General features: G+C 41.4%; 1 protein-coding gene across 4 annotated transcripts in view; it reads right to left on the reverse strand.

Moving 5' to 3' along the window:
* Positions 1-321: 321 nt before the first annotated feature.
* The window catches only part of cabin1 (calcineurin binding protein 1), a 70,562-nt gene continuing 48,101 nt past the window's right edge, over positions 322-22,782 (reverse strand). For all 4 annotated transcript variants that reach the window (XM_061766417.1, XM_061766416.1, XM_061766415.1 and 1 more), the window contains 8 exons: positions 18,656-18,819; positions 18,454-18,550; positions 17,714-18,388; positions 15,305-15,379; positions 10,696-10,960; positions 7,637-7,804; positions 3,229-3,431; positions 322-3,151 (listed from right to left, as the gene is read on the reverse strand). In XM_061766417.1, coding sequence (XP_061622401.1) covers positions 3,008-3,151; positions 3,229-3,431; positions 7,637-7,804; positions 10,696-10,960; positions 15,305-15,379; positions 17,714-18,388; positions 18,454-18,550; positions 18,656-18,819 — 1,791 coding nt within the window. In that variant the 3' untranslated portion in view covers positions 322-3,007. The remainder of the gene's footprint in view (positions 3,152-3,228; positions 3,432-7,636; positions 7,805-10,695; positions 10,961-15,304; positions 15,380-17,713; positions 18,389-18,453; positions 18,551-18,655; positions 18,820-22,782) is intronic.

The following is a 22,782-nucleotide window of genomic DNA, read 5'->3' on the forward strand; positions in this document are numbered from 1 at the left end:
GAACATTAAATATGTATTTGTAGTATTCAATTAAATATAGGTTGAACATGATTTGCAAATCATTGTATTGTTTTTATTTGTTTAACACGTCGTCCCAACTTCATTGGAATTGGGGTTGTTTCTTGTTTCTGGTGCACAATATGACCACTGCTATTTTTTATTAATGCAAGGAGAAAAACTGCTGTAAACTATTTGTAGTTGAGGCTTTTTCTTTTATTGAACATGCATTAGAAAAGTTAATGCTTGATTCATAATTTCAGGTTTGAATAATGTAATTCATTCAAGTGTTTGTGTGTAAACATGTCCCAAGGAAGATTTGGCCATGAGTTAAGAGCTACCTTAGGCTAAACAGTAGCAATATTTTAATACTGTTGAATGGAAGATATGTTTTTACAAGTGAGCATGTTGAAAATACAAGATCAGAAAAAAAAGGAAGTGCTTAGACATGCAGCAAGATGCCTTTTTCGTAGATGAAGATGTCACGTCAGCATGCGTGGCTGTGTGACTGGCGCTCACGATCAGCCTCAAACACACCACAGATAGAAGCATCTGCTGCTGCATTGATCCATGTACTGTGACAAATCAATGCATTTTAAGTATAGCAGGATAAAGTGTAAAAATTTCCAAATATATTTTTGGTTAGACATCCGTAATAGACTGAGGCTATAGTAGTCACCTCTCAACTGTGGTACATTTCCAAAAGCACAGCATGAGGAAGGGGGGGGGGGGGGGGGGGGGGAAGACGTCACAACTCAACGCAACAACCATGTAATGAAATAAAAATACAAAAAGGTTTTTATATCAAGACATTATTTACAGTTTCACTCACCTTTCAAAAAACTCAGCAGATGCCATTATTTTGATAGAAAACAATCAGTAAAAAAAAACAAGAAAAAAAAAACATTCTGTTGTCTTCCACTGAGTAACGCGAGGGTTGCAACAAATTGACCAATGAAAAGGCGTTGGAATTTTGAGACACCACTTCAGCATGCATGTTGAATTGTAGTGAATTAAGCAAAGTTTGGAATTAAAGGCAGCCTCACATTTCTCACTAACGCACACACACACACACCTCATTGCTGCTGCCAAAGATATTTGGATTTTGATATGTACAAAATGTCTTCTTTCAACATCATTCACTTGAGTGCTGGTGACGGGCATCTCACTTGTGAGAACCTCACAGCTACAGCTGCACTCCCGAGAAAGGACAAATCTAGTCTTGCAGGAAAACGGGAAGTACAAAAGCAGCACACTTGAGTGCTCTACTGACCCAAATGTTGAGTGTAAACATTTCCGATGTGCTACAGGTTACGGCGTTGCGCGGTGACTGTCCTTTTGTCGCCCGTGTGTCCATTGAAATGTATCACAACCCTACCGGCATCGGCCCTCATCTGGAAAAGAAGGACGAAGGTGCAGCTGGGAGGGCCATCCATTTTCTGGACCGCTTCTCCTCACTAGGGCCGCGGTCGTGCTGGGGGCCTATCCCAGCTATCTTCGGGCGAGAGGCGGGGTACACCCTGAAGCGGTCGCCAGCCAATCGCAGGGCACATAGAAACAAACAACCATTCGCTCTCACATTCACACCTACGGCCAATTTATAGTCTTCAATTAACCTCCCGTGCATGTTTTTGGGATGGGGGAGGAGAAAACCCATGCAGGCACGAGGGGGGGGGGGGGGGGGTTGTATATATGCATAAATGGCACGTTCCACACATGCTGAGACGAAAGCTATGGTGCGCCGCACAAGCTGGGCAACACAATCACATTGCCACAGCCAATGAGAATACTGCATTCTCTCATTTTGTTTGAGGGGAGGGGAAAAAAATTGAACAATTGCATCAATAAAGACTGAAACTGCAGTGATATGGACTGCAGCACCAACACCACCCAGTAGAGTGCGGTTTGCTAGCACAGGAGTATGGAAAGCCGTTCGAGGACTTCTTCATTATCCTTGATATTGACCTTAACGGCCTTACACTAGCACACGCTTCGTCCTCACTTGTAAAACAATTCAGAATTACTGTCTTTCTAGAAATGTTTTTTCCACTACTCGTGCCACTTTTGGCCTAGTGGTATGCAATTAAAAGAGAGGGGCAACAATTAATCAATTAGTCAACAACTATTTGGTTATCAACTTAATCGACAACTTTTTTTTTTTTTAGCCATTTTTTAAATTAAAATGCTCCGAATCCTCTGATTTCAGCCTCTCAACAGAAAAAAATTGTCTGATTTCTGTAGCCCTTCATGAAAGCACACAAATTATCTTTTATGTTTAATCAATATAAGACATTTGCTTTTACGTTGGGGTGGGGGCGAGATGAACATTTTTGCCTGTTTTTTGACATGTTATGGACCAAACCAGGAACTGAATCTTAATGGATTTGTGGAAAAATAATAGTCAGTTAAATCTATTATAAAATAATCATTATTTTCAGAACATAGTATGAAGAATCTGTAAATGCTGTAGTTGAACCTGAAGAGGGCTCAGAAGTCAAACTAGTAGCCGTTCGCATGAATCAGCACCCAAGATGTCAGTTTCAATGATGTTGGGGCAAACATTGAGAATTGCTCATTTGGTTTTGTTTAATCATTAAACAGTACCAAATAAACAAGAAAAGTCAGTAAACAAAAAAATATTTAGCGATAAACTTTAAAGCAAAAATAATTTCGTATCCAATTAATCAATGGAATATTCGATAGTATAATAATAATAATAATAATAATAATCGGGACCAAATGGCCAAAACTCAATGCCGTTTTGAGTTTTAACACGTGGAAATTTTAACTGCCTTTACTGACGTTTATCCCGAGCTAAATTCAGCCATCGACTTTGCACGCCGCTGTTCACTGAAGTATAATTGCTTACTGATGGGCCAGAAGTGGCACTAGTAGTGGGGGAAAAAAAACAAGTAGACAGTCATTTTACTAGTGCACTTAAGTTGTTCCACGAGGGCGCCCTATTGGATCAATGCTCAAACGGCTTTCCATACAGGAGGCCTTGAGAAGCTCAGATGTCCATGTAATCGTCCTCCTCGTCTGACTCGCTCTCCAGAGACGACTCCTGGCTGGACGTCTCCTGCACCTCCAGCGAGGGCTGGCTCAGGGTGTCCTTCTTGACCGTGGCGGCGGACTGCGACGACAGGATGACATTCTGCGCGGGGAGCAGACAGTTCGGGTCACAGACGAGCGCCGCGGGACGTGCACCGAAGTGGCGTTCGCAAATCTTACCTTGAGCCTTTGTTTGGTTTCCTCTGAGATGCTGCCTTTGGGCGAGAGAAGCGTGGGCGTGGGGGGAGTCACTGTGATTTCTGGGGGGAACTTGGTGACAGTGGAGGGGATGAAGAGCTTTGGCATGTTAGGTGGGACGCGTGAGCGCATTCGACTGGAGTCTGGAAGATTTGACAGATCACTGCTGGCATAGTGCTGCTGGTCTGAGGAGAAACATGCACACAAACCACGTCATTATTATACTCTGATAGCCTCCTGTACATTCTTTCCAGTACAGTGGAGCTTCTCAAGTCAAATGAGGGCTGTGAAGTTGTACACAGTTGGATTAAAAAAAAAAAAAAGATTTTGGAAAGTTTCATAAAACGTCGGCGGCAAGGAGACCTCGGCATATATCATGTGACTTCAGCTCATTTAGCATCTAAAGCAGGGTTGTCAAACTCATTTTCGCCAGGGGCCACATCGTACTTATGGTTTCCCTCAAAAGGGCCGTTATCAAAACACAAAAATGTATACAGTGGACCCCTGCTCTTCATGGTGGACAGGGACGGGGCCGGACTAATAGCTAACAGCCAAAATCCGCAGATAATTGACACACACAAGAATTGCACTGGGGGAAACCCCAAACATTCGTCAATAAGTGTTTTTGGGGTTGGTTCCCTCCAAAAAAACAAGAAAAAAAATGTGAAAGAAATTGGAAAAACAGAATCTGAAAATAGGTGAATCTATGGGTGCCAAACTGCAAGAATGCGGGGGTCCACAGTAATCCCCCCATTGTATTCCATACCACAGTGGCCAACGCGCCGGAAACGACCATATGCCGCATATAGCAGGAATAACGCAAGACAAAAAACACACAAGCACATGAAACAACTGCAAAACAAAAACGTTTGCAAGATAAAAACCTGCAATCACAGAAAACAACAGGAAAAGAAAAATGGTTGTAAACACAACAAAACAAACAAAACCCAAAAGAACTGCAAGAGAGAAATGCCGGAAATTCACGCCACACAACAGAAGTCCGCCAAGCCACTAGAGGGTGCGACCAAAGGGTATGTACAGGTAGGTACAACACGCCCGTTATGACCTCCATGCCGATGGTGACACTAAATTCGGGAGGTCAAAGTCGTCAGGGCATTCCACGTGTGGGGACGAGGGGAAAACCAAAAGACCAAGGATGCCGGCACATTGTGCTGCATACGGTTGAACGCCATAAAAGGGAACTGCGAGTCCGTTTCACATATATTTTTTTGTGTGCTTTTTATCAAATGTTGCATACTGATAGCATACTTTTGGCGTTGACAAAACAGTAACCGCGCATGAAAATCGGCTGAGAAATGAGCAAGTTCCGACTAATTTCAGTGTCCATACATTGCATTCTATGGGAAAGACGACCTCCCCAACATGGCCGCCACATAGGCACGTTGGTTATTCGAGCTGCTACAGGGCGCTGGCGTATCTATGAAATAAAATTTGAATTAAAAATTGTTCACAGATTAGGAAGAATATATGCCATGAGTATTGTTATATTACCCATCTGTATGCGTTACTACAGCGTTTGTATGAGGACATTTGTTATTTGAAGGTAAATCCCACCTGTGATGTCATGCTAATTTTAGCGAGCCTTTCAATAAGGTTTTCCATTGAGTGTTAGCATTAAGATGGTGATCTCTAAAACAATGTGTGTTGTGTGTTTAGTTTTACAGTAAACTCAAACTGGGGTTTATTAAGCTTATTTATCAACTATTTCGTGCCCGATACTACGACTTGGACATTCGCATTGGGCGCTGTTCGCGCCCATCCAATTTAAGTGCTAGTGACGTTTAAGTCTAGTTCACCAATCAAACGACACAAGAAAGTTACATGACCTCACACAACGTCTTCCATTGTGCTTCCCGGGCATAGGTATTAACACTAGATAAGCCAGCCCGGCTGATTGTGGTGCCTACGTGGCCACCATGTTGGGAAGGTCGTCGTTACCATGAAGGCAAGGGCGCGCTACTCGTGTTTACATTTAGACGAACAAAAACAACATCTTTCATGTGTTGTAGTATTTGTCTGGCACTGTCTGTCCAAACGTGGATATTCCAGCTCACTTATAACTTGAGAAAACACCGTGCAGTAAATTGCATATATTTTTTTGTAATTTGTCTGTGCATACACACACACACACACACACACACAGACACACACAGACACACTCATGCGCGCACACACGCAGCAAAATCAGAATTTGCACATTCACATTTTATTTTATATATTTTTTTATTGATGTTCATGCTGTGGTTAAAAAAATCTGAAGTTACTACTACTTGAGTAATTATTTCACTGTTGACATTTTACTCTTACGTCATTTTTTGGGGGACTACTTTTTACTTTTACTTGAGTCACATTATCGTCAAGTAACAGTACTCTTACTTGAGTACAATATTTGGCTAGTCGACCCACCTCTGGAGCGGACATCCTCTATTGCTACTCTTCCGTTTAAGCAACACTTTTTCCCATCAGATCAGCCCATGTCGTATTTGTTGCACTGGTCTTTTGTAAATTCAGCAATGGACAATAAAAACAGTAAAGGGTTCTACTTAATATTTTCCTGGAGGATACATTTGGGATTAGCAGTTGTAATTAGCAGAAATTGGTAGTAGTGAAAAATCAAGTAAAACAGACAATGATTTTAGTCAATTCTTTTCCAGAATGAGAGTGCTTAAAGAGGAGGATGCTATTCATGTGACACAGCTTGAAGCAGGCATCAGGTGCAGGTGGAGATGGGCCTGGTTCAAGTTGGAGGCCAGAACAGAAAAGCAAAGAAATGAGGCAAATTTAATTTGAATCTTAAATTTGTACGTCAACATGTACTTGAGCGGTGTGAATAGTTTTGTTTGTTTGTTTGTTTGCCTTATTGTACTCTTCAGAGTCTTCCAGATTGCTGAATTTATATTAAAATAAAAAAATCACTGTGGTGGCCCGGGGGATCCCCCCGGATCCCCCCTACAATGTTTTTTTCTTTGGTCACCTTTTTCATGCCTTTGGTGTTTGGATGTCTGATACTAAGTCCATGTTATGCCTGGATCAGACTACAAGACAAATTTGGTCTTTCACGTTTGCACTATGTCAGACTACTGCCATAAAATCTTGGCATATCTCGGTCAGACACCGGCAAAACTACATGACATGTATTCTGATACCACCGTATCCTGTCTTTTATGATCACTGGACTTTATCTACACTGTCGGAGAGATGGAAGCGGAAAACGTGTCACCGGTCGCGACCCGCAAAAAAAGAACAAAAAGAGGAAAAGCGTGGTGTTGTCAGTGACGACACCTCGTCACCGATGCTTGGGAGTGGGCTGTCCAATATAGAAGAGCTTGAGATGTTCATGTACTTTTAATACAATACAGCTCACAAGCAGGCAACATAATGTTATGTAGCCTAGCAAGTTAGTGCTAGCACTAACGTTTGTATGTAAAGAAGCCGGCGTTCTGTCCAGTCATGCTCTAAAGCTTTGGTAAACACTGCTTCATGTGCGGGGCGGCACGGTGGTAGACTGGTTAGGACATCAGCCTCAGATCAAATCCCGGCCCCGCCTGGCTGCGTGGGTTTTTTCCGGGTTACTCCGATTTCCTCCCACATCCCAAAAACATGCATGGTAGGTTGATTGGAGACTCTAAATTGCCCGTAGGTGTGAATGTGAGTGCAAATGGTTGTTTGTATATGTGTGCCCTGCGACTGACTGGCGACCAGTTCAGGGTGTACCCCGCCTCTCGCCCGAAGATAGCTGGGATAGGCTCCAGCACGCCTGCAACCCTAGCGAGGATAGGCGGTACAGAAAATGGATGGATGGATGCTTCGTGTGCGTGTATAAATGTTGACAACGGCGCCCAAGTATGTTGACAACAGCGAGCAAGGGAGGCGATGCGTTTGTCACAATATGCAATTGGTCGACATCGAGGTGCGCTGTTGGGGAGTTGTTATTGATATGTCACACTACATGGAAGATATCCCAAAATAAAATCAAACATGCTAGACTTTTCATTTTGGCGTCGTAGGGCTATCGTTGGGCCAAATCGTTGGTCGTGGATTATGTCATACTACAACAAATTTTGTCATTCCCTACAAAATATGTCGGGCCCGATCTGGGAAATCTCCCGTGATAGCTAACCGGGCCAATATCGGGGCTAAAATCCTGTAGTCTGATCTAGACATTAGATACTTACTCTATGGGGGTCTAAATAGCCAAATACAGGACCTTTAACTTCTTTTCACACTATAACAGTTGTTAAAAAGCGTGTCGCATGAAGTTGGATAACATTAATCAGTCTTTGTCCACCTTGCCCAAGCAGCCATCACAAGTAATCGTGAAGGGTAAGTACACTTGCGCTTGTTTTAACCCTGCTGCTATGTTTCCCACCTGGACACTGCTGCGTGCTGCTGCTACATGTGGCCGTTTCCTCCCGGAACCATCCAGCTGCTGCTGCTGCTTCCCGTGCTTGGGACACAGAGGCCAGTTTCATCTGTTGACAGAGGTGTGATTCCTGCTGTCTGTACAAGAGTCCCTCTGTGGGCTCCTCATGCTCCTCTGGAGTGGGGGGTGAGCAACAACAAAAACATGTTATAAATCCACAATCGGATCATCTCTGTTGATTTGTAATAAATGAGAAGATATCATCATAAAAACCACAATTCTATTAAAATGTCACAGCTTTGTTTTTGGTCAAACATTTCTGCCGTCAAGATGGAGTTGACCATTTTATTGATTAGACACAACAAACAAATGTTTCTTGGTCATAGCAAGCACTGACGTCAGTATTCTGAGAATCTTAAAATGCAATTTTACTCTTAAATAAAATAAAAATCCCCAGCAGCTCGATGGGGATTTTTATCTCCATTCAGACACCATGATTAAAGAAGCTTGAAAATGTATTAATTCATTTCTATTTACAACCCCAATTCCAATGAAGTTGGGACGTTGTGTTAAACATAAATAACACACTAGAAAGACATGATATTTAATGTTCAAACTGAAAAACTTTATTGTTTTTAGAAAATAATCATTAACATAGAATTTTATGGCTGCAACACGTTCCAAAAAAGCTGGGACAGGTGGCAAAAAAGACTGAGAAAGTTGCGCAATGCTCATCAAACATCTGTTTGGAACATCCCACAGGTGAACAGGCTAATTGGAAACAGGTTGGTGTCATGATTGGGTATAAAAGGAACTTCCCTGAATTCCTCAGTCATTCACAACCAAAGATGGGGCAAGGTTCACCTCTTTGTGAACAAGAGCGCGAGAAAATAGTCGAACAGTTTAAGGACAATGTTTCTCAACGTACAATTGCAAGGAATTCAGGGATTTCATCATCTGCGGTCCATATCAGCCAACATTTAATGCCCGTGACCTTCGATCCCTCAGGTGGCACTGCATCAAAAACTGACATCAATGTGTAAAAGATATCACCACGTGGGCTCAGGAACACTTCAGAAAACCAATGTCAGAAAATACAGTTCGGCGCTACATTCGTAAGTGCAATTTGAAACTCTACTATGCAAAGCGAAAAAGCAACAACACCCATAAACGCCGCCGGCTCCTCTGGGCCCGAGCTCATCTAAGATGGACTGATGCAAAGTGGAAAAGTGTTCTGTGGTCCGACGAGTCAAAGGGGAACCATCTGGACTGTTATGACGCAAAGTTCAAAAGCCAGCATCTGTGATGGTATGGGGCTGTGTTAGTGCCAATGGCATGGGGAACTTACACATCTGTGAAGGCACCATTATTGCTGAAAGGTACATACAGGTTTTGGAGAAACAAATGCTGCCATCCAAGCAAGGTCTTTTTCATGGACGCCCATGCTTATTTCAGCAAAACAATGCCAAACCACATTCTGCACGTGTTACAACAGCGTGGCTTCGTAGTAAAAGAGTACGGGTACTAGCTGTATCCCATTGAAAATGTGTGGCGCATTATGAAGCGTAAAATACGTTAATGATTATTAGCTAAAAACAATAAATATTAATATTAAATATCTTGTCTTTGTTGTGTATTCAATTAAATATAGGTTGAACATGATTTGAAAATCATTGTTTTCTGTTTAACACAATGTCCCAACTTCATTGGAATTGGGGTTGTAAATAGAAATGAATTAATACATTTTCAAGCTTCTTTAATCATGGTGTCTGAATGGAGATAAAAGTACAAAATATATTTTGATGTTTGTGTATGTGCATGCAAAGACTGCATCGCCTGTACAACCTTTGAAGGGCAATTTATGCAAATATGAATGAACTCAGACTCAACTTCATTTATTGATGACTATAGATAGAAACACTGCTCATAATCTCCCAAATAGGGAATAATTAATCTGTTACGTCAATGGTTTAATATTAAAGTTGAAGAACAATTTAATTAGTAAAAAAAAAAAATTATAATGAATTTTGTAGTCATGCAAGATTTACAGCCATGACTTGTGCACACCCATTGTCAAATGGCTGAGGCTGAAAAGTGTAAAATCATGATAATTGGAAGCTCTATGCAGATACTGCAAATGCATTTACAGTAATGAACTTACTGCATAGTACTGTACAGTATCAGCTAGCACTATGGTGAAGCGCTTCACTGCCATCTAGTGGAATTTCTGTACTGTAAATTGGCTTTTTCCTAAAAACTAAATGTATTTTTTTTTGTTTTATTACAGTTTTTTTTTTAAATTCCGCAGCACAGTGCTTCAGTGGTTAGCATGACTGCTTTAAAGTTCTGAGGTTTGGGGTTTAAATCTCTATTCCGTCCTTCCTGTGTGGTGTTTGCATGTGCCCCTTGTGCTTTTGTAAGTTTCCTCCGGGTACTCCAGCTTTGTCCCAAATTCCCAAAACATGCATAATTGGAGACTCTAAATTGTCCATAAGTGTGAATGCGCGTGTGAGTGGTTGTTTGTCTTCTGTATATGTGCCCAGTGATTGACTGGGATGTACCACCCCTCCTCTCACCCAGTCTGCTGTGGGATAGAAAAAATATGGATGAATTTTGGTAATTCTTTTCCACAAAACTGTTCTCAAATAAAGATGGATAAAACCTCTGTCCAACTGGCCCCTCATTTACATGTCAACTGTGAGTGAGAATGCAAAACTCTCCAATGAAAAGTAACATGGAGACATGACTGACATAAATGAAATTCTGAGCATGAATATAGGGCAAGTGCACTAGAAACTATTATACCAACCTTACTTACGTCTATATATGCTTTGATGAAAATATAAGTAAAAGTGAAATAATCAAGTCAAACGCCTGTGTCACAGTCGAAAATGAACTGTCGGTGTAATGTCATCTGTCAGGCTATTATGCAACAGAACTGGAGAAGTCGACAGGCGCCCTCTTCTGGTAAACCCAAGCTCCATCGTAGAGTTCCGACTTAAAGACTCCACCTTTCGAGGATAATTTCAAATGTAGCTAAGGAAGTGGATGTCTCAATAATGTACCTGTGTGTTGAATGAAGGCCAAAGCTGCTGCTGCCGTTGGGTGGCAAGCCATTCTCCTCTGTGGTTGCTGATCATGGAAGCCTGACATTTGTGGTCTGGGTAACTTGCTCAGGGGCTCAAACCCCACTTTGCCTTGGCCCTCTTGGTTGGACAATGGATGGCACGCGGCGTGGCTGAGTAGAACCGGCGCTGGCAGGGAGGCGGGGAAGAAGAGCTCTCTGTGCTCCTTGGTGAATTTAGGTGTGGTAGGGGTGTCGCACATGGGCTACAGGAAACACAGGAAGAGGGGTTGTTATGAGCACCCCTCACTGATTCGGGGTGCACGAGCAAAACTCCACTAAGGTAGGGTTTTGAGAAATTTGCATACTCTCAACGTGAGTGAGAACCGGACTAAAAAAAAAAAAAAAAAAAAAACCCTCTCACAAAAAACCCACATGAGCCAAGGTTCTGGGTCTATCTCCAGCTAGACTTAACAGTTTCCCTACGCTGCTGTCCAGCTCTGAATCCCTCCCTGCTATGTTCCCAAATGTCTTTTAGAGGACCACTAACAAGACAAGAGCAAGAGCTGCACAAACAACCTGTGACAACAGTGGGCCTGCTCCCACAGCCGCTGCCATGGCAACAGAGGAGCACAGTTAGCAGGAATAAATACTTTCTCTCATTCTCCTGTTTAAAATGGATAGGAATTTTAAGGATAGTTAGCCTTCTTCCGGGATGTCTTTTGTTCTAATTAAAAAATATTGAAGGCCACACCACCATCCTCAAAATGTCTTTTTACATTACATTTACAATTGTAAAAGCACAAAACATGGAGCAATGGGTAAAGCTCTTGTGCAAAGTCTTTCAAATCTCTGGCACGTAAAGTTAGATCTTCAAACCTATTGCAGAGATCAGGCAAATTGAATAGAGAACAGCAACCTTCCCAAACCATGGACAACAACTACACAGAGCTTCAAGCACGCACCAGCTTTGATGATTCACTCATTAATTAAACATCGGCACAATTGACACCAAGGAGATAGCTCATCTTGTATTACAAAATCTCTACCTGAAAAAATTGCAGCACATCACACAGTCTGAGTTCTGCCAGACCAGAGATGGTTAGGGTTGGGTGTGAATAATCACTTCATCATTTTCTGAACATAGAATTTGACTGAATTAAGGCATATGAGATTTCACTATGTGGTGACAGTGGGAAGTTTCAATTGGTGCAGTGTTCCACTATGTTTTGCTCACTATGTGGAATTTAATTATTATAATGATATTGCATAGGTTCATAACAAAATCAACAGGCTAGTGTCACATTGGTTGTGCTGTAGGTATGATTTCTGCACTGAGATTGGCTGGCAACCAGTCGAGGGTGACCTGCCTCTTGCCCAAAGTCATCTGATATACTGTCGTCCCTGACCCTAATGAAGGCCAAGCAGTATATTAAATTGATGGATGAATAGTTTAATTTAGCATTTCAATGTGAAGGTGTTTTGCTTCTACTGTATGTTGTTAAAAGGCGACAATTAGAGAATTGGTCAAAAACTTTATTCTTGCTTTATGAATTTTTAACTCAAGATTGAAAAATTAACCTAATGATTGATCAGTTTTTCCCAATCATAGGTGCAGTGCCATGAAAAAGTATTGACCCCCTTCTCAATTCTTATATTTTTGCATAGTTTCCCCACTTTAATGTTGAAGATCATCAAACAAATGTAAATATCAGACAAATATAACCCAAGTGAAATTAAAATACTCTTTTTAAATGGTGAATAAAATTTTTTTAGGGAAAAAAACCCCTGCATGAATAAGTAATGACCCCCTTGTTAAATCACTAATTAATTGTGGCTAATCACAATTTTTGGTTAATTTTCCCTGATCACACCCAAGCGTGACTCCCTCCAGACCTGTTCAATCTAGAAATCACTTAAACAGAATCTGTTCCGACAAAATCAAGTATGACAAAAGAGCTAAAAAAACCTCCAACAAAATGACACTATCCAAAGAAATTCCTCAACAGTCGATAAATGAAGTAATTGACATCAATTAGTCTGGAAAGGGTTTAAAAATCCATTTCTAAAGCTTTAGGATTCCAGCGAACCATACGGAGAGCCATTATCCTCAGATGGAGAAAACATGCAACAGTGGTGAACCTTCCCAGGAGTGGCCAGCCTACAAAGATTACCCTAAAAGAATAGCAATGACTCATCCAGGAACTCAGGACAACTTCTAAAGAACTGCAGGCCTCCCTTACCTCAGTTAAGGTCAGTTGTCCATGACACAACAATAAAAGAGACTAGGCAAAAATGGCATCCATGGCAGAGTTCCAAGGCGAAAACCACTGCTAACAAAACAAGAACATAAAGGATTGTCTTACTTTTGCAAAAAAGAACATCTGAATGAGTCACAAGACTTTTTGGAGAATATTATATGGAGTGACAAGATGACAGTTGAGCTTATTGGAAGATGTGTCTCGTTACATCTGGCGTAAATGTAGCACAGCATTCCAGAAAAAGAACATCATACCAAAAGTCAAACGTGGTGGTGACAGTGTAACGGTTTTGGGCTGCTTTTCTCATTCAGGACCTGGAAAACTTGCTGTCATTGATGGCTAAACGAGAATGTTCAGCCATCAGTTCGTGACATCAAGCTGAAGCACACTTGGGTTCTGCAGCAGGATAACGAGCCAAAACACACTCGCAACTCAACTTCCGAATGGATTAAAAAAACAAAATGAAGGTTTTGGAGTGGCCGAGACAAAGTCCAGACTTGAATCCGATTGAAATGCAGTGGCATGACCTTAAAAAGGCCATTCATGCTCAAAAACCCGCCATTTTTGCTGCATTCAAACTATTCTGCAAAGAAGAATGAGCCAAAATAGCTCCACAGAGATGTGAAAGAATCATTGCCAGTTTTATAAAAGGGTTGATTTCAGTTCTTACTGCTGAGGCTGGCCCAACCAGTTATTAGGTTTAAGGGGCCATTACTTTTTCACACAGGGCCAGGTAACTGAAAGTTTTTTTTCCTTAATAAATGAACTCACCATTTAAAAACAGCATTTTAAGTTCACTTGTGTTATATTTGTCTGATATTTACATTTGTTTGATGATGTTTAAGATTAAAGTGGGGAAACTATGCAAAAATGTAAGAATTTGAGAAGGGGGGGCAATAATTTTTCATAGCACTGTACAGTGGAGTTTATCCCTGGCTCGAACTGAAAAGAAGTTATTTGCAGATATCGAGAATGGCCTAAATCAAATTGGAGCAGCTGTGGATGCTGTTCTGACGAGGAAATAAAAACCCAGCACAGCCAATGTTCATCCTCAGTGCTACACTGGCACCTTTGCGCACTGTACTTGTGTGGGCTTGAAAAAAATGTGCGGACGTGAAAGAGAAGCAGGGACAGAATTTTCACATTAGGGCCTGCAGCGCAGAGGTGTCTCCTCATATTTTCTACTGCGCGACGTGAGTAAGCGGCACAGTGATTCCACATAGCTAGCTGCTAGATTAGGCTGCAGAAATATGAGGCTACCAGATATATACTCTAGTCTTTTATTTGGGTGTGATGAAAAGAGAGTCCCGGGCAATGGGCAGAACAAATAAGGTACTGAATATAGATGTTATCTTTTTTTTTTTTTTCTCTCGTCTTGACTTTAGAAGTGTCTCCTTGAGTAAAGCAATTCCATTTTTACTTTAAGACATTCATGTAGTGGTGTCTCATTTTCGATTTTGACCAGATTATTTGCAGAGTGACAGTGCTCATGTGTAGCCCAGTGACAGGCAAACTGCTGCTGTGCTGTGATCAATGACATAAAGGGAACTAGCAAGTAAGGAAGAAGTGCCAATGGGGAGGTTCACTGGGTTATATTTAGCGCTGGCATCTACTTAAATAAGTCTGGGGATAACCAAATGATTAATCAGTTTGTCACATTTTACCTCATGATGCACAAAACGAAATACTCACATGATGAATACAGAGAAATATTTTTCGTATAAACAAGACATCTTGCCATTACACCAAAACTTAAAATAGAAGAAAAATGTTGTTCTCTTTGCACCTAATACAATATTTACTATTCTGGGAAAACCGTTGACAACATTTTGGAGTGTGTCTGTGGGAATTTGTCAATTGTTAGACCTGGGCCCTTGGCTCACAACCTCCATTCTAGCTGTTTGGTGCAGTTCTTCCGCATCGCCTTGATCCAAATCTGCCTTCATGGACCTAGCGGTGAAAGGTTATTTTCTGCTGGCCTCCAACAAATTATTGCTAAAACCATTGTCAATTTACATGATTACAGTACCTGATTTTGGGGGGGAGGCGAAACACTGCACCAATTGAAACCTCCCACTGATATTTCACACTTCTCAGTCATAGATGTGGTAATAGCGTCAGCTCTTAAGAAGATTGTTGTTAGAAATCAGTGTTCATTCACTAAGTAAAATAATGTTGCTGTAAATGTAACTAACAAAAATTTCACGTCACTGGTCATCACAGGGTAGGATAACTTTTGGGTGTGAACTCAAGTCAGACTAAAATGACTGTGTGACTGTACGTCTCCGAATAAATGTTCGCCCTGCGGGAGTGCGAAGACAGTGAGTAAGAGAGATGAGCTGGCTGTACCTGTCGTTGGGCAGAAGTGGCCAACTGTATCTGGCAAAACTTCACAGCGTGGTCCAGAGCCACATCCTCATCAACCTGAAGCAAGAAGAGGAACAACAGCCATATTAGGGCAGCGAGATTCATTTAGGTTCCCTCTTCGATAATCTCTTCCACTTTACTCTTTCTTGCACGTGTCAAATGGACAAAAACACAAAACCACTACGGATTTTCAGTTCTGTATGACAGTCACAATAGTAGCTGGACCAGAGCACCAGTGCAGTGAGGCACCATTTGCAGCGGTTGCCATGAGTGGCCGCTTAGCATGTGGGCGTTATCGAGCTTGGGTACAGCAAAACATGGAGCAATTAGCAGTAATGGTGATCAAACACTATTATGTTCCTTTCAGCAGGCTGTTGGATGAAGCAGATGAGCTATCAGCCAAAAGGTGGGATTTTGTCGGCTTTTTTTCAGGCTGTTTGATGATGCCAATTGTTTCCATGTCTTACAGAGGACATTTCAATAATTTCAAACTTGTTTGTTCGTTATGTCATAATTACTGCAATATACTAGCTTACATATAATTAAAAAAAATAATTGCTTAAAAGAAGCCACATTTTATTGTGTATTCAATCACATCAAAAATCATTTGTACTATAATAAAAAAAAAATGCTTGCAGCAACAACTACTATATACCAACTAAATGTGCTTTTTCAAATATGCAGCAAAGGTCTGACAACTGCAATGGAAAAGCTTTACTTTGCAGGTTGTATAGAAAATAGACCCCACAAAATGACCACATTAAAAAAAAGCCAAACAAGGGAGAACCCTGAAGAAGTCGGTTTTGTAATTATTGTGATTGTGGGGCAATATTATCGTAATTTCTCATGTATAATGCACATTTCCCCCCCCCCCCCCCCCCCCCTAAAAAAAATCTATCAAAAGTCAATAGGACGTATTATACATTGGTATAAAGAAAATTGTTACATTGTATATATGTATACCAGTACTTAGGGGTTGTGAAAAGGTGTACTTTTGATTCCAATATATGTAATGTCTAATGTTAAAAATTTACAAATACAAATGCCAATGAAGTTGGGTTGTCGTGTAAAAATGTAAATAAAAACAGAATAACCTGCATTCAATTTAATACACTACAAAGAAATTTCATGTTCAAACTGATGAATGTTATTATGTTTTTGAAAATATTCTCTCATTTTGAATTTGATGCCTGCACGTTCCAAAAAAGCTGGGACAGGGACAACAAAAGACGGAAAAGTTGAGGAATACTAAAAAAAAAAAAAAACTGTTTGGAGCATTCCACAGGTAAACAATTTAATTGGAACAGGTGAATGTCATGATTGGGTATAAAAGGAGCATCCACTAGAGGCTCAGTTGTTCACAAGCAAGGATGGGACGAGGTTCACCACTTTGTGAACAACTGCGTGAACAAATAGTCCAATGCGAATATCCCCAAATAATTGGCGCTCAATATAATTGCCATAAAAAAAAATTCCATTGCAAAAAAACAGTGAATAAGCAGCGCATTGGGTAAGTAAAAAAAAAAAAAAGAGAATAAGCAGAGGAATCTGTAAAAGAAAAACTACAAATAAGCGGGGGTTTCTGCAAAAAATGGTGGATAGGTAGAAAAAGAAAAATCTGCAAAAAGGTGAACCAGCTAATGCCAAACTCCGAATATGCGGAGGTCCACTGTACTGTGAAGTGCTGCTCGCTGTGGCCACTCGAGTGAGTGAGCCTTACCACTCCAGAGCTATGGCAATGACACAGTAATTTCTGCGGGGCCAACATTGATCTGCAGCTCAATTGGATGGATTCATTTGTGATTAGGGGTAATTTATATTTGTTTTTGTTCATGAAATAAGCCATTGCAGTTTCTGTCAATGACTACAACATGCATTTTGACCTTCCCACTTCCATCCATCCATTTTCTATGCTGCTTGTCCTGAGAGTTGAAGCCGATCCCAATCACCGATCGGAAGGGCACAAACAGTATAGACAATCAACCATACATTCACATTCACAGTCTACAATTAACTCAACATGTACATTTTTGGGATGTGGAAAGAAGCTAGAGTACCCAGAGGAAATCCATTCAGCAACTAGTTGACTAGAACAAACAACAATATTATAGCTATACATTAGTTGCTTGCTTCAACAACAAATCCAAGAGATTTAAATTGGGTAAGAGTCAACCATCAGACATTTTTATCTAAATCTGTTACAAATTACAATGTTTAAAAACTGTAGATTGGAAAGTTTTACAGGGGTTCTCTTACTAGAATTTCATCTAAGAGGAGGCCATAAAAGCTTATATGACTTTGCAGAATCAGAAAGAATTATAGCAGAGGCCATACACTATGAATGTTTGCGCAGTGGGAATGTGTTGTGAGGCACGACTGAAGGACATTTACCTGTTTTATGAGCATGTATGTCTCTGACATGATCTTTTCAATGCGACCAAGGTCATAGGTCATAACTTTCTGGCCTTGTTGCCACACTCTGTAGGCGTCAAGCAATAGTGTTTTTCCAGACTCTACATCCTCTAAAAGTTTCCTTTTTCTGCTGGGTCTTCGTAGTAAACCTTGATCAGTGCTGCTGGCTGCCAAAGTGACCTTGCCTGCTGAGGACTGGAGTTGCTGCTGTCTGGAACTGATACTTAGCTCCTCGAGAGACAGCTCTGATGTCCGGCTGTTGTCAGTCACTTTCTGCTGTGGCTCTATTACCCCCAGGGAGAGCTGTGTCTCTGTTTCCCTGCCTTGAGTATCTGTGGTTGTTGATGGTCTCCTCCAATGGCTGGATTCCAAATCCATTGGCTCCTCTGGCCCTGTTCTGTGCCCCTCACTTCTAGCAGGTTCTACCTTCGCAGGCTGATTCTCGACCTTGCCCCCTTTATCTGCAAATGGTGTGAGTGGAGGAATTTGTGGTTGGGAGCCATCCTTGTGTCCTGTGTCGGTGGTACAAGTCCCCTCTGTGGGCACTGGTTTCTTGGGAAGCCCATGTTTGCTGTCCTCTGAACTTGGCCTGTTGGATGCAGCTGTCGTGGTCATCTCCCCCATGGAGGGGGTCACTGCTTTGGGAAGCTGCACCTGAAAGAGAACTACAGTCACAACCACATGGTTTTAAGGATATGCAGTAAGGTGTGCTTTCTTACCCCAGTGAGACTGTTCAGATTATCCTCAAGGACTTTCACATTTAGGAAAAATGCTCTCTTGGCCAAAACCTGGCGATCAACATCACGTAAATATTTTCTTGATGGATTAAAGGAAAAGAGAAGGAAGTAAGTTAGAAAGAGATAAGACATGACAAATAGGTCTACAACAAACACAGCATTGCTTCAGGAAATTGGCCCTTACTTTCCCTGGTCAGGGGTTCTCTGCAGCATGAAAGAGACTTTCAGCAAGGTGTCGTGATCTTTAAGCTGTGATAGCACCTCCAGCAAAAGAACAATGGATCGGTTCATATGAGATGCAAAACTTCCTGGGCGATCAATCTCATCTACTGGAATACGCCAGATGCCCTGGGGGTGGAAAGGAAATTAAAAACAAGAAGCAGAAAGAGCAGTAATTTGTGACTGCACTACAAGTAACTGTTTTGTATGAAAAACTGCAGCTTTATTTGAAAATAGTGGGCATAAACAAGGAACAAATGATTTTTCCTCTATTCAACTAGTGGCTTTACTAGATGAAAGAAAACCAACAACGACGGTATAGAGTGTAAGGAAACAGCAAGGAGAATATTTGAAAAGATGCAACAGAGCAGAAAGTAACAGAATAAAGTGTGAGTGAAAAACATGGCATTCAAAGAAGAACTAATGAGGGACGGAAAGGCTGCAGGGGAGATCTTGCAGACTGCATGGGTATGTAGGAGGTGGGGAGAGAGGCACAGAGAGCATTCTCTCTGAGCACACATGATAGGAAGCCTCATTAGTTCTCAGTTGTGGTCAAGCAGTGCACCAGCCACAGAATGGCAGCCATTAAACATTGGCCTTTCTCTGCAGAAGGCGGGACGCGTCCCTTGATGGACGAATATACCTTTTCAGCAAGCACATGTCAGGTAAAATGGGCCAACTTCTGTCTAATCTACCCTAGAATTTTTTAATCGATGCAAGTGCAGATGGTGGCCTGGGCTACAGTCAGGAAGCACGCTGGGCAGAGTGCAGCTTCTGGCAGTCGAAAATGTGTGCGAGACAAAACAAAGATGATCTTATCAGGATGGAACACAACAAAGAGATGGCTCTATCAGCTTGTGAAGCATTTGGGAGCCTTGTGGTCCTCTGAACAGACAGCTCCAGATGGTCAGACGGCTTTTCCAAGACTCTGAAGGGAAATGAATCGTGAAAGCACTGAGAGGGAAACCTATCAAACGATAATACATATCTAAAGAGAAACTTCCCACAAACGGACAAAGTGACAAAGCCACCACCAAAAATGCACAATGTATTATTGTATTTTAAACCTTTATCAGATGTAGCAGCCGCCCAGCGGGAGTGAATTTCCTGCTTAATTTACTCTTCACACATTCATTGGTGCATCAACTAATAATATAGGACTTAATCTGTGGTGCCAAGAAGGTTTCCAAAGGAAAAGAACCCACTCTATATGGCCTTATATAAGGAAGTATGATGGGCATAATAAGGTTTTCCCTGCTTAGATTTCAAGTACACTGAAGAAGAAGCAAGCAGGATAAGTATGCTAAGGATACTTTGAAAAGCATCTCTAATGGATGATAGTTGATCAGACAGAGAGCCATCAAACCACTATCAACGCAAATCTGTTTTGGGGAACGCAAAACCATGGCTTTACACAGATTATTCTGTAGCACAACAGCTAAAGCAGATTTGTAAGACTGAAATGATTTTAACATATTCACTGCCATTGAAGGCTTTAGAAGTCAAATATCCATGTTAACTGGGAAGGCTGGCAGTGAATGAGTTTTAAGCATCTTTTTCCTGAGAAAATATAACCAGTGCCAGTGGAGGGATAGCTCTGATGTGGTCATTTACAGTGGGAGGAAAAAATATATAAACCCTTTTGAATTTCGTAAATTGCCTAAATTGGTAGGAAAATATGGTCTGAGCTTCATCTTAAATCACAAAAATAAACAGATAAACTAATACCCAACAAACAATTATTTTTTCATATTTTTATTGAAAATAACATGGAAACATTCACAGGATAGAGAGGAAAAGCAAGTGAACCTCTCGGCTACAGATTCTCCAAAAGTTAATCAGAGTGAGGTGTGAGCCAACCCAGAGTCCAATCAATGAGCCAAGTTTTGAGGTGTGGCTTAAAGCTGCTCTGGCTACTAGAAAACACACACCTGTTTTGTATTGTCTCTTTTAAAAAAAAAACATTGCCTGTATCATGCCTCACTCAAAAGTGCTCTCACGAGACCAACGATTAAGAATTGTTGACTCCTTTAAAGCTGGAAAACTTTACAAAAGTATCTCTTGAAGTCCACGATTAGACAAATTGTCTATAAATTGAGAAAGTTCAGCGCTGTTGTTTCTCTTCCAAGGAGTGGCCACCATGTAAAGAGGACTGCAAGATCACAGCGCAGAATGCTCAATGAAGTATATAAAAAAAAAAGAACCCTAGAGTGTCAGCTGAAGACTTACAGAAATCACTGGCACATGCAAACATCTGATGACAAATCTTAAGCCGTTGCTGTCTGAAAAAAACAAAACATAGCAAGTACTAGCAAATAAATCTGTGGACAGATGAAACCAAAGTTGAATTGTTTGGGAGGAACACACAATTCCATGTGTGGAAGAAAAATGGAACCACGACACCAACACCAAAACCTCTCTTTTATCTCAACTGTGAAGCATGGTGGCGGGAGCATCCTGTTATGGGCGTGCTTTTCAACTTCAGGGCCCGGACAGCTTGCTATCATCAATGGAAAAATTAATTCACAAGTTTATCAAGATATTTTACAGAAGAACTTGATGACATCTGTCCAACAGTTGAAGCTCAAAAGACGAGGTGCTCCAACTGGATAATTATCCAAAACACAGAAGCAAATCAACAACAGAATGGCTTCAGAAGTAGAAAATATGTGTTCTGGACTAGCTCAGTCAAAGTCCCTAACCCTAACCTCAACCCTCTTGAGATGCTGTGGCATGACCTCGAGAGCTATTCACATCAGACATCCCAGCAATGTTGCTAAACTGCAACAGTTTGAGCAGACTGTTTATTCTTGTGATTTAGATGAAGCTCAGCCTACATTTTCTGAACAGTTTATGCAGACATTTAAGAAATTCAAAAGGATTCACATACTTTTTCTTCCCATTGTATCACACAACAATGAGACAGGTAGTCTGAAGAAAATGTAAAATGTCTAAAATTGTTAAGAAAAGTAATTAAGACCAAAACAGTGATAGCTCACTGGCTGAGTGCAAATAAATTGAGATGTAGAGCAAGCAGGCCTTAAGCGTTACAAAAAGTGTGAGTCAAATATAATTATACTTTCACAAAGAAACTTTCCACGTGTTGTCATATCTTCTTGGAATGATACATGTCTCATCTCAATGTTAATAACAATAGGAGACTCAAAATATCTAGTACAACAAGAGAAAAGTTGGGTGGTCGTGACTATTAGCAACTATTGGAAATTGCTGCAGTTTAGCAATCACGACATCAGCATTCTGCCAGCCAGCTATGTGCAACTTGAGGAAGGAAATATATTTTTAAACCAAGATGGCTGTTACCTGCCAATTCTACAAACAACTGACAGGTGTATAATACCATTTATCATCTTGAGCCTTACAAGAGGGAAGTAAGATATTCAGACGTATTTGCTCTACATCTACACATTAATCACAACTTGAAAGTCGCACAAAACACCACAACTACTCAGCGTTTCAAAAAGTCTGACAGAAAGCAACTCACCATCACCAAAGAAGGCTATTCCCCGTTTCCTACGGAAGTATTTTTTGGAAGGATTCTTGCAGGCGGTAGCAGCGACAGCATCCCTGGCAGCGCCTCCACCCTAATAGAAGCTCATGCTCAGAGAGCAAGGGGTGGGCTGCATTTGGGTGTGAGGGCAACAAGAGCTGCAGAGGAGGAAAAGCGGGAAGCTCAGCTGCACACGGCAGAATCGGAACAGAGGAAGGAAGGGAGAATGGTAGCTGCCTCGGCAAGAGGAGAAGCAGCACTGAAGTCTGGGCCTCTGAGTGCAGGACACAGCTGACAGACCAGGAGACTCGTTCCTCTCCTGACATGTCAAAACAAAAACACCCACGCACTCCATCTACACTCTCCCCTGACCCCAGCCTGCTGGAGTTCTTTCCCCCCTCCTCCTCCTGTGCTTTCGCTTGCACTATACACAGTGCATAGCCAGCCCTAGTAGGTCTGTGCCAGCCAATCACATATGAGCAGCATAAAGTCCCCGCCTATTAATGCACACCCACACAAACAGAGGAGTGAGAGAGTAATGAGGAAGCTGAACAAGAGCAACACAGAGAGCAGATGAGTGGGGC

Source organism: Phyllopteryx taeniolatus, chromosome 3, assembly GCF_024500385.1.
Source record: "Phyllopteryx taeniolatus isolate TA_2022b chromosome 3, UOR_Ptae_1.2, whole genome shotgun sequence".
Taxonomy (NCBI): Eukaryota; Metazoa; Chordata; class Actinopteri; order Syngnathiformes; family Syngnathidae; genus Phyllopteryx; species Phyllopteryx taeniolatus.